This window comes from Panulirus ornatus, chromosome 10, assembly GCF_036320965.1.
Source record: "Panulirus ornatus isolate Po-2019 chromosome 10, ASM3632096v1, whole genome shotgun sequence".
NCBI lineage: Eukaryota > Metazoa > Arthropoda > Malacostraca > Decapoda > Palinuridae > Panulirus > Panulirus ornatus.
In genome coordinates this window covers 61,229,859-61,241,859 of record NC_092233.1, presented here as the reverse complement: position 1 = coordinate 61,241,859, position 12,001 = coordinate 61,229,859, and the positions used below count along the sequence as shown (strand labels likewise).

Genomic DNA, 12,001 nt, shown 5'->3' with positions numbered 1-12,001 from the left:
AGGTGTTACACAGAAGCACAGAAAGGCGGTAGACTTCTGCTGTCGTGTCTGTGTGCCCTCGATCGCCTCTGGGATGGTTCAGCAGCCAAAGGAGGGAGGAAGTGAGGAGAGAGAGAGAGAGAGAGAGAGAGAGAGAGAGAGAGAGAGAGAGAGAGAGAGAGAGAGAGAGAGAGAGAGAGAGAATATGAAGACTGAGCAAAAGTGGTGTAAGAAGAGGAGGAGGGAGGGAAATGAGGTGAGGAAGAAGGAGTACAGAGAGGGAGGGTAAGAGCGTAGACTACGTGTCCTTTCGGGGCTCGGCGTCCGGTCACTGGTAAATTAATGTGTTGAGGTGAAGGACGGAGGGAGAGGCGACTGGTGACCAGAGCGGCGACAGGCCACCTCCACACACACACACACACACACACACACACACACACACACACACACACACACACCGATAGAGAATCTCGAGGTGTCAGTGCAATAGTGACACATTCCAATGAAGGAGCAGCCTGTACGCTGAAATAACAATTTATGGTGTGAAAAAAAAAGAAGGATCCTTATTGACCATCAATTCCCAGAAGTAGTTTGATGGTCTTTATAAATAAGAATTAGGACAGAGGTGCCGTCAACAGACTCTTGTCCAACATGATTCAAATTCTCCGACGCTAAAGACCCATTCACTACAAGAGTCTAGCCTTGGAAGACCATGTAATAATCACAGAACAATTTCATTGTCACTGGGGGTCAAAATTCACGACGGGAACTTCATGACTGACTTTCCTTCACTAGGCTTTGATGAAACGTATGTCAAATGTGTCATTAGGTCATCATCTTGGGATGACTGAATACCACCGTGACCTGATGGGTATGACATGACTGTCATGACCAACCTGTCATGTCTCAGAGACTCCGGTTCAACCCTCCCTTCTTCATGTAGCAAAAACATCACATCAAGATGGAGTCAAGACGACACACATGACGAACAGTGAAGACAGAGGTCCTCCTCCTCCCACTGGGGTAGAGAGGTCCTCCTCCCACTGGGGTAGAGAGGTCCTCCTCCCACTGGGGTAGAGAGGTCCTTCTTCCACTGAGGTAGAGAGGTTCTCCTCCCACTCGGGTACAGAGGTCTTCCTCCCACTGGGGTAGAGAGGTCCTCCTCCTACTGGGGTAGAGTGGTCCTCCTCCCACTGGGGTAGAGAGGTCCTCCTCCCACTGGGGTAGAGAGGTCTTCCTCCCACTGGGGTAGAGAGGTCTTTCTCCCACTGGGGTAGAGAGGTCCTCCTCCCACTGGGGTAGAGAGGTCCTCCTCCCACTGAGGTAGAGAGGTCCTCCTCCCACTGGGGTAGAGAGGTCCTCCTCCCACTGGGGTAGAGAGGTTCTCCTCCCACTCGAGTAGAGAGGTCTTCCTCCCACTGGGGTAGAGAGGTCCTCCTCCCACTGGGGTAGAGAGGTCCTCCTCCCACTGGGGTAGAGGTGTCCTCCTCCCACTGGGGTAGAGAGAGCCTCCTCCCACTGGGGTAGAGAGGTCTTTCTCCCACTGGGGTAGAGAGGTCTTTCTCCCACTGGGGTAGAGAGGTCCTCCTCCCACTGGGGTAGAGAGGTCCTCCTCCCACTGGGGTAGAGAGGTCCTCCTCCCACTTACGACTTGAGATTATTGGATCACTGTCATCCGTCGTAGACACCCAGACAGGTGGAGTTTCCTCCCCATTACGAGTGGGGAGATAGGGACACGCTGGGGGTGTAGATGGCTGTCTGGGGAGGTGGGAGGCTTGGGGCGCCTGTTAGGAGGAGAAGGAGTGACGCCTGTGGGGATGGCGACTGGTTATCAGAGGAAATATGATGGGGACGAGTGTCTATACATGTTGGTGGAATATGCCTGGGTGAAGGAGGTCAGACAGGGACGTCTGTCTATATGAACTGGACGAAGAGAGCCGTCTGGAAAGGCTGGATGGGAAGGCCTGTGGAAAAGGGTCAGTTATGGGCAGAGTTAACGATTCCAAGCTTGTTTGATGAGAACGGGGATGTGATGTCAAAGGGAAAAGAAGTACTCAATGGAAAATGGGAATTTTTTTTTTTTAGACAATTGTAATACCCTTGCAGTATGAGAGAGAGAGAGAGAGAGAGAGAGAGAGAGAGAGAGAGAGAGAGAGAGAGAGAGAGAGAGAGAGAGAGAGAGAGAGAGAGAGAGAGAGAGAGAGAGAAGGGAGCAAGAGTTAGGAGGGGAACATAGCCAATACTGACAAGACTAGGAAAAGAATCATCAAACATTAGTCTTCACTCACAACATAACAATGCTCCTGCTGAGGGACGAAGGTCGGGATGCCATCTGAATAACCACAACGGCTGAGACATCCCGACACACACACACACACACACACACACAAAGCCAATTGAATTCAAGACGGAAGATGCAACACTCCCCCACACTTCAACCACACACTCTGCTGCTGCTCCCACCACACTGTCCCTCCTCTCTCTCTCTCTCTCTCTCTCTCTCTCTCTCTCTGCTCTTAACCTCTGCCATCTCAACCGCTAGTCTCTCTCTCTCTCCCTCTCCGACTATTCCTCAACCCCCTCTTACACGGAGCTAGGGAAGGGAACGCGAGCGTCTGGGAGCACTGACCCTCGTCGGGTTGATGTAAGGTAATCAATCAATGATGTTCCACAGTTTGTTTTTCTATTCTCAGTCAATTCTTGATCGCATTTGGTGCCTTCACAAACGGTTACGATCGTGTATCAGACGCCAATGTGTACCTTACGATCTTGTTTTAGACCATGTTAAACCAGCCTCGTACTATCACTAAAACCTTTACGATAAACCGATACGACGTTTCTTCTAGACCTTGATATCTAGTCGGTTTTATATATCAGTATTTAAACACGTTCAACTGACGCAACGAACGCTTAATACCTCTATTTCGACCTTGATCTTACGTTCATCCTAGACCTCAAACTGATCTGACGTCAGGATTAATAAATCAGTTAATAGTTTACGACCACATCTTGACGACAACTGGCATACGAAACTCATAAATCACTTAATAATTTACGACCAACATCTTGGCGACCATACGACCCTCTCCAAAAGGGGCTGAAGACTTTGGTGTACCTCGCCACTGAGGAGCGAGACGTTCCAATAATTCGATGCATCGCCCGGAAACCGTGATACACAAGGAGAAAAAATTTGCGAGCCACCTCCTCACTGTAATCCAGAGTTCCCTCTGTCGAGAGAGCAAATTCATGTGATATAAAACAGTCTAAAGGAATGACTTAGAGGAGCCAGCTGACTTGATTGTCAGTCAGTTCGTTCGTCAGCCAGCACAGCTGACTGACGCTAAAATGCTGACATTCGGAGAGATTTTTTTTGTTGCTAAGGAGGGCTAGGGTTACTGAGCTCCCGTTTGAAAAAAAAAACGGGACGTTGATAACGCAAGATTCTGGTGATCAACAGGATCCTGAATAACGGAGAACCTGTTTTAACAGGAGCTAGATAACGCAAGAGTCTGTTGAACAGGATCATAACGGAGATCCTGTTCAAACGAGACTTGGATAATTCGAAGTGTGTCCAGACACTGACCATCAACACTCGGGTTTCCAGGTTAATCAGTCGTAATCGCCTGTTTACACTCCTTCCTTCGTTCACCCATTTAGCCGGATCTCTAATCACCAATTAAGTCTTCCTTCAGTCACCCATTAGTCTCTTAAAACTTTCCGTACGCGTGTGTGTTCACGATTTCAGCACTTGGGCACGAGGACCTAAGGGCGAAGCTGCACTATCACTGGGTGTCACTGCTATAATACATGTAAGTGTCACTGCTATAATACATGTGAGGGTCCTGGAAAGCACTGTTTTCACCACAAACCAGCCAGCAATGGTCGACAGATCGAGTTGGCCAGCCAGAAATAATCCATTCGTACCATTTCACGTAGGTAGTCTCGCTCCCAGAACTTCACAGACACGTCTTTAACCAAAGGAGGATTCACAAGAGACTCCTCCGCCGTAGGAGACTTCAACGAGGAGGGTAAGTAGTAATCCACAGGTGTGTGTGTTGTGTGTATGGTGTGGACTTTGACAAGTGCCAGCACCCTACCTTCATGTTGAACTCGGCGGGAGCACAAGAGGGGGACCCTTCTCGCTCCGACGCTGCGCGGTAAATACACAGTTTTTGTGCTAATTTTTCCTTTTATACTACCGCTGGCTGTGCCTTTCAAATATGCAAATTAACTTGGTCTATCCATTTAATTCGGGGATCTCAGACGTGGTGTGGAAGTGAGGCGAAGGAGAGGGGGGTGTCCCGGATCTTCAAAAGAGCCAATGGGATCGTGGCACTCGCGAGGGCCAATGAGGAGGCCGAGTTTTTGATGGCCCCGCCCACACACGATCGCTGATTGGTCGTGTGTAGCACACGGCCCGACCGTTGGTCTGGTTCGCGGGAATATCTCTGAACAGAGCGGGGTTTTCTTTAATGCATCGTGTGGACTGGGGCACTACGAGTATTACGACAGATTTCCATTTCATTGCAGCCACGGGAATAAGCGAAGCAAACTCTTACATGTCTCCTTCAGGGAGAGCTCGAAGGATCGAAGCTTCGCCGAAGTCTTGCCGAAGAGTAAAGTCACGAGGAAGAATTAGAGGCTGTTGATTGGCTAGTTTCCTTTCAGTAGGCGACTCCCGTTCCTTGTCCTCCCCGTCTCTCTCTCTCTCTCTCTCTCTCTCTCTCTCTCTCTCTCTCTCTCTCTCTCTCTCTCTCTCTCCAGGGCCACACCGCCGCTGTGAATGAAAGAGAAGCTCTCCACTCTCTCCCCAAGAATGCCGCTGCCGCCACTGGAGCGCCCTCTAGGGCAATGAGCGTCTGGTTCGACACCACCGTCCAGAACCACACACACACACACACACACACACGACGCTCCCCGCCACTTGCGCTTGATATTATCCTCCCCAAAGTTGATTGCTTTTCATGAGACCTCCTCCACCGATGGTGATCAACGTATGAGGGATTAATGAGTTGATTATTCTCTTCTGGAATGACCAGGCGTGGAATTGGAAAGGAGGGCGTCTACGTGTGCACGGAGGCGTACTGGGTACTGCTGAGGGACGGGTGCACCTGACGCAACACCCGTTCTTTCTCTCGCTACTCACACGTCCGTTTCGCTGTACCCACATGTACCATACTCTATGTGTAGCAACCTCACACCTTTATCTATACCTGACATTGCACACACACACACACGCACACTCCACCATGCTAGAAAAAGTCGCTTACTTGAAGTCGTTTTGGCCATAAGGTGAAGTTGCAGTATACTAACCTCCATGTGACGTGTGGGAGCTTGAGACTGGCATTCACACTTACTTCCGCTATGAGTCATATTTACTGGTTGGAAAAGAAAGAAATGTAGCCAATTTCTCTCTGGAAGACCTTGGCTCCACATCCTGTAGATGATCAAGGAGTTCCTTTTATTTGACTTGGGTTTCGTAAGCCCATTTTGATGATGAACACAACACCACCTCTGTCATGTAGGGACAGGGGCAGGTGTGTTCCTCTCTTGTATATGACTTTAGTTCAATGTAGATGTGGTCAGCAGTGAACCTTACACTGTATCGGGAAGGCACTACCGTTGTATTAAGCCTCTGGGGTCCTGGGGGGTAGGTTGAACAACGCACATACAGTGAATCCATTTTTCATTTAAGTGGCTACGTTTTTGACCTTTACCAGGTGTTGGTGTGGTGTCAGATGCTGCTTTGAAAGTGGCTTTCTTTAGGGGTTTCATCCTCCGTCTATATCTTTCTCCTGAAGAAGACGTGACCCTTTGAGTTTCCACGACAATTAGAGTGATGGGGAAGTATGAGGGGAGACGTATATATATAGCTGATATCAAGTCAGATATCATGAAAGATATTTCCTCCTCAAGTTATGGTGATGCATAAGTTGTGCATTCATTGTTGCCAGATTAAGGATAGAGGAATATTTTTATGGAAAAAAAAATAGTAATGATGGACGTGTTATACGGGATGGGTGGAAAAAAAATGTTCATCATACATACAATTCTTGTTCATCATACTTTCTATTCATCATTCATCATGTTCATAATATGCTTACTTATTCAAGGGTAACGCCATATGAAAGTGCCTGTCCTCCCTTCACCACAAGTTCTACATTCTCTTTCACCGTACATTCCTTCACTTCCTTCATTATACGAATATTCCCATTCCCCATTTTTCACCAGTGGCCTCTTATTATTCAATAAAAAAACCGAGATTGTGTGAAATTCAACAAAACGCAATAGACAGGATGTGAAATTCAACAGAACGTAACCGAGAATATGTGAAATTCAGCAAAACGTTCCTACTCACACATCGTCAAAGAAACGTTTGCAGTTCATGTCACCCATTCCCGTCTCCTCAACGTCTATCGTTTTCCTATATACAAACGTTTACCCCGAACGTTCGGAGTATTCATAATCTGTATTCGCTATACGTCCCTCCTGTATGCACCAAGATCCTATACATACACACACACACACACACACACACACATATATATATATATATATATATATATATATATATATATATATATATATATATATATATATATTTTTTTTTTTTTTTTTTCTCTTTTTCTTTCATACTATTCGCCATTTCCCGCATTAGCGAGGTAGCGTTAAGAACAGAGGACTGGGCCTTTGTGGGAATATCCTCACCTGGCCCCCTTCTCTGTTCCTTATTATACGAAAGTTCAGACGACGCGTTCATCAGGTACACGTCTTGACCACACCATGTTCATCTCACGTTCATATTCCACTCTGATTACAATACATTTTTGTTCCAGTTTCGTTATACGTTCTTCGTTAGTGTGCGTTTATGATACACATTCGTTATACGTCCCTAGCTTCATTATACGTCATTCGTTACATTATGTTTATGACACACATTCGTTGTAAGTCCTTCGTTAGCGTGTGTTTATGACACATTTGTTATACGTTCTGTAGTTTCGTTAAATGGTCCCTCGTTAGCGTTTATGATACGCATTCGTTATACGTTCCCTAGTTTCGTTATATGGTCCCTCGTTAGCGTGTGTGATACGCATTCGTTATACGTTCCCTAGTTTCGTTGTAGGTCATTCGTTAGCGTGGCTTAACCTAACGCCTCTGGCGTTTGCAGTGACGACGAGGGTTCGCGCTCTTCATCAATTTCACTGTTTCCTGCCCAGATTCCTCAGCAGTGACGCAAGACACTATTTGGGCGGGTCCACCACTGCCCAAGCCGAGGTCGTGGGTGGGGTGGGGGTAGAGGGGGATACATTAACTACCTAAATACCTCGTTACGGTCGAAATCTCAGGGGTAAACTATAGAGACCTTAAATGTGGCTGTGTCCGGATAACGACTTAAAAAAAAAGCGACCACATTTTCGGAATGTCTTTGATGGATCCGGTTGAGGACGTGGTTTCGGCCGGATGCGCCTTAGTGCATCCCTGGAGACGTTCTGAATTACGAGAAAGACCGGACAGGTGGCCGTATTTGGGAGGAACTGTAAGTGTAGCCGGATAAGTGAGAGTAATGATGGATCAGATGAGCAAGAAAGACCGTAGATGATTTCAGATCGAGCGAAGAAGAGTAGAGATGCAGCCGGATAAGCGAGAAAGGTCCTAGATGCCGCCGGATAAACAAAAAAAGGTCCTAGAAGCAGCCGGATGAGCGAGAACGATCTCAGATGCCGCCGGATAAGCAAAAACGATCCTAGAGGCTGCCAGATAAGCGAGAAAGATCCTAGAAGCACCGATCAAACAAGAGATTCCTGATTTCTCCGGATGAGCGATGAAAGATCCTAAAACCACCGGATAAACAGGTAAGATTCCAGAAATCCCTGGATAAGCTAGCAAGATATCAAGTACGGCAAGGATAAGCGAGGAATAAATGCAGCTAGGGGTAGAGATACATGAATAAAGATTGGCCTAAAGAACGGACGAGCGAGATCGACTCTGAAGTCATCGGATAAAAGGGAAGATTTACATATAAAACTGAATAAGTGAGAGAAGCCTCAGAGGAAGTAAGAGAGATCGCTAAGACGGCCGGATAAGGGAGGGATAGTCTCCCGTACATGTGGCCGGTTAAGTCAGGGAAAACTGTTAAAGTAAGAGGATGAAGTGATGGGAATGGAATAGGTAGCCGGTTTAGCCAGAAGGACCGGAAATGAAGAGAGAAGAAACAGAGAGGTGGGCGGATGACCAAGATGGATGGCGGAGGTGGCCGGGTAAACAAGGTTAGGGAGATCGGATAGTTTTGGTAGACTAGAGAGGCAACCTGGTGTTCCAGGCAGAATGGAGAGGCGGTCGGGTGCTCTAAGGAAACGAAAGAGGCAATCACGTGTTCCAGAGAGACTGGAAAGGCAGTTTGGATGTTTCAGGGCAACTGGAAAGGCAGTTGGGTGTTCCAGGGATACTGGAGAGGCAGTTTGGTCTTCCAGAGAGACTAAAAAGGCAGTTGGGTGTTCCAGAGAGACTGGAGAGGCAGTTTGGCCTTCCAGAGAGACAAAAAAGGCAGTTTGGGGGTTCCATGGAAACTGAAGAGGCAAGTCTGGTGTTCTAGGGAGACTGAAAAGGCAGTTTGGGGGTTCCAGGGAAACTAAAGAGGCAGTCGGGTGTTCCAGGGAGACTGGAAAGGCAATCGGGTGTTTCAGGGAGACTGAAAAGGCAGTTGGGGGTTCCAGGGAGACTGAAGAGGCAGTTGAATGTTCCAGGGAGACTGGAAAGATAGCTGGTGAAGCAGATGGAGACAGCAGAGACTCCGAATAGGTCAGTCAGCCCATAAAAACAACCCATTGGTGAGGGGGGACCACAGTGGGAGGTGAGGTAGACAGGAGACCTAAAGAGGCAGGTGAAGTAGACAGGAGACCCGCAGAAGGAGGTGGAGTAGACAGGAGACCTGCAGAGGTAGGTGGAGTAGACAAGAGACCTACAGAGGCAGGTGGAGTAGACAGGAGACCTGCAGAGGCAGGTGGAGTAGATAGGAGACCTCCAGAGGCAGGTGGAGTAGACAGGAGACCTCCAGAGGCAGGTGGAGTAGACAGGAGATCTACAGAGGTAGGTGGAGTAGACGGGAGACCTACAGAGGCAGGTGGAGTAGACAGGAGACCTCCAGAGGCAGGTGTAGCAGACAGGAGACCTACAGAGGCAGGTGGAGTAGACAGGAGACCTGCAGAGGCAGGTGGAGTAGACAGGAGACCTGCAGAGGTAGGTGGAGTAGACAGGAGACCTGCAGAAGGAGGTGGAGTAGACAGGAGACCTACAGAAGCAAGAGAAATCATAGAAACACCCAAGACGAAATACGAGGATATGGAAGGAAGACCGGAAAACACTGGAAAAAAGAGAAGTACCTGCGGCCGGATAAGAGAGGAGACTGTACCTGCGGCCGGATAAGAGAGGAGACTGTACCTGCGGCCGGATAAGAGAGGAGACAGGACCTCCGGCCGGATAAGACCACCGAGATACTCGCTGAAGCGAGAGGGTTACTTAACAAGGGAAGACCGTGCGGGCTGCCGGATAAGTGACATGTTGATCGAGGCGTCCAGATGAGCGAGGAGAGCCTGTGTGTGTGTGTGTGTGTGTGTGTGTGTGTGTGTGTGTGTGTGTGTGTGTGTGTGTGTCTGTGTGTCTGTGTAGGGGGGGGGGAGGCCGGATGAGTGGGGGGGGGAAGTCACTGACGAAGGAGGGATGTGGTTCACTACTTTCACATTCTACAGTGGTCGAGGGAGGGAGGGGAACGCCCCCCACCTCTCTCTCTCTCTCTCTCTCTCTCTCTCTCTACTCCTAATTTTTTGTCGTCAATCCCTTCCCTGGGTATATATATATATATATATATATATATATATATATATATATATATATATATATATATATATATATATATTCCTGAGTCTACGGGGAAAAGTAAGATAAGTTCCCAAGTGCATTTTCGTGTCATAATCACATCGGTGTATATATATATATATATATATATATATATATATATATATATATATATATATATATATATATATATATATATATATATGAGATAGACGAGAGCATAAGTTATCTAAGGTTCTACTACAGGGGAAGATTTCGGGCTGATGGGGTTAGTGTGTGAGGTGAAGAGAAAATGAGGAACGAATTAACAGCTTCTCAACCCTATTTGATGATGACTGTAACAACCTTCTGATGTAAACGGATTGTAGATAAGAGAGACGATGCTGGCCTCACCCCGACACAACCCGCCCTTCCAAGGGTTGTGATTGTGACCAGGGTGTTGCACGGGTTGTGATTGTGACCAGGGTGTTGCACGGGTTGTGATTGTGACCAGGGTGTTGCACGGGTTGTGATTGTGACCAGGGTGTTGCAAGGGTTGTGATTGTGCCCAGGGTGTTGCAAGGGTTGTGATTGTGCCCAGGGCGTTGCAAGGGTTGTGATTGTGACCAGGGTGTTGCAAGGGTTGTGATTGTGACCAGGGTGTTGCACGGGTTGTGATTGTGACCAGGGTGTTGCACGGGTTGTGATTGTGCCCAGGGCGTTGCAAGGGTTGTGATTGTGACCAGGGTGTTGCACGGGTTGTGATTGTGACCAGGGTGTTGCACGGGTTGTGATTGTGACCAGGGTGTTGCAAGGGTTGTGATTGTGCCCAGGGCGTTGCAAGGGTTGTGATTGTGACCAGGGTGTTGCATGGGGTGTGGTTGTGACCAGGGTGTTGCATGGGGTGTGGTTGTGACCAGGGTGTTGCACGGGTTGTGACTGTGACCAGGGCGTTGCACGGGTTGTGATTGTGACCAGGGTGTTGCAAGGGTTGTGATTGTGACCAGGGTGTTGCACGGGTTGTGATTGTGACCAGGGTGTTGCACGGGTTGTGATTGTGACCAGGGTGTTGCACGGGTTGTGATTGTGACCAGGGTGTTGCATGGGTTGTGATTGTGACCAGGGTGTTGCATGGGTTGTGATTGTGCCCAGGGTGTTGCACGGGTTGTGATTGTGACCAGGGTGTTGCACGGGTTGTGATTGTGACCAGGGTGTTGCATGGGTTGTGATTGTGACCAGGGTGTTGCATGGGTTGTGATTGTGACCAGGGTGTTGTCGGGGAAGAAATGATATTAATAAAAGGAGTCGTGGAATGTATACATCAATGGAAGTCTTGAGTTCCGGGTGTTGTACATATGTATTTGAATGCACTTTACCATGTATATGCACACACTTGTTTCAGGGGTATAGAAGTCAAAGCAGGGAAAGTCAAAGTGGTTATAGAAGTCAAAGCAGGTCAAAGCAGGTAAAGCTAAAGGTGTATGGAAGTCAAAGCAGGTAAAGTTAAAAGGGTATAGAAGTCAAAGTAGAAACACAGATGAAAAAAATATTTGTTTTTCGAAAGGAAAATGTGACGACTTGTGTAAATAATGGATGGTGTAGGAGGAGGTGTAGGAGGAGGAGGAGGAGGTGTAGGAGGAGGAGGAGGAGGAAGAGGAGGTGTAGGAGGAGGAGGAGGAGGATGAGGAGGTGTAGGAGGAGGAGGAGGAGGAGGAGGAGGAGGAGGAGGATGAGTAGGTGTAGGAGGAGGAGGAGGATGAGGAGGTGTAGGAGGAGGAGGAGGAGGAGGAGGAGGTGTAGGAGGAGGAAGAGGAGGAGGAGGAGGTCAAGCTGCTGACCTAACCTGCTACTTGAGAGATATTTGGTATATTGATCCTAGACCTGGTGGCTTGGCAACACTGGAAGAGGAACACCAAGAGGGATATGAGCGTCAGTGTGGCACCCAGCGAGCCAGACGATACCGGACCCCGGGACCTAGACGGTGCAAGCCGGGAGGACATGATAACATAGCGAAGGACTGATGCTGATGATGATGCTGATGATGATAACAGGTGGAGAGACGAGGAATGGGAGGTGTTTGATTCCACCGTCACTTTTCTGTGGGTGATGTTAACGAGAAGGTACGAAGTGAAATCAGAGTTGCTCTGACGTAAGTGATGAGTACGGTACTTAAGACAGGGGTGAGGTGGGG

The 12,001-nt window shown here is 48.2% G+C and overlaps 1 protein-coding gene across 2 annotated transcripts in view; it reads right to left on the bottom strand.

Moving 5' to 3' along the window:
- The window catches only part of LOC139751019 (uncharacterized), a 20,401-nt gene extending 16,168 nt beyond the window's left edge, over window positions 1-4,233 (bottom strand). The window contains exon 1 of one of the 2 annotated variants that reach the window (XM_071666098.1): window positions 4,077-4,233. In XM_071666098.1, the coding sequence (XP_071522199.1) occupies window positions 4,077-4,082 (6 nt within the window). In that variant the 5' untranslated portion in view covers window positions 4,083-4,233. The other variant, XM_071666099.1, reaches the window with a different exon arrangement.
- Window positions 4,234-12,001: the final 7,768 nt, after the last annotated feature.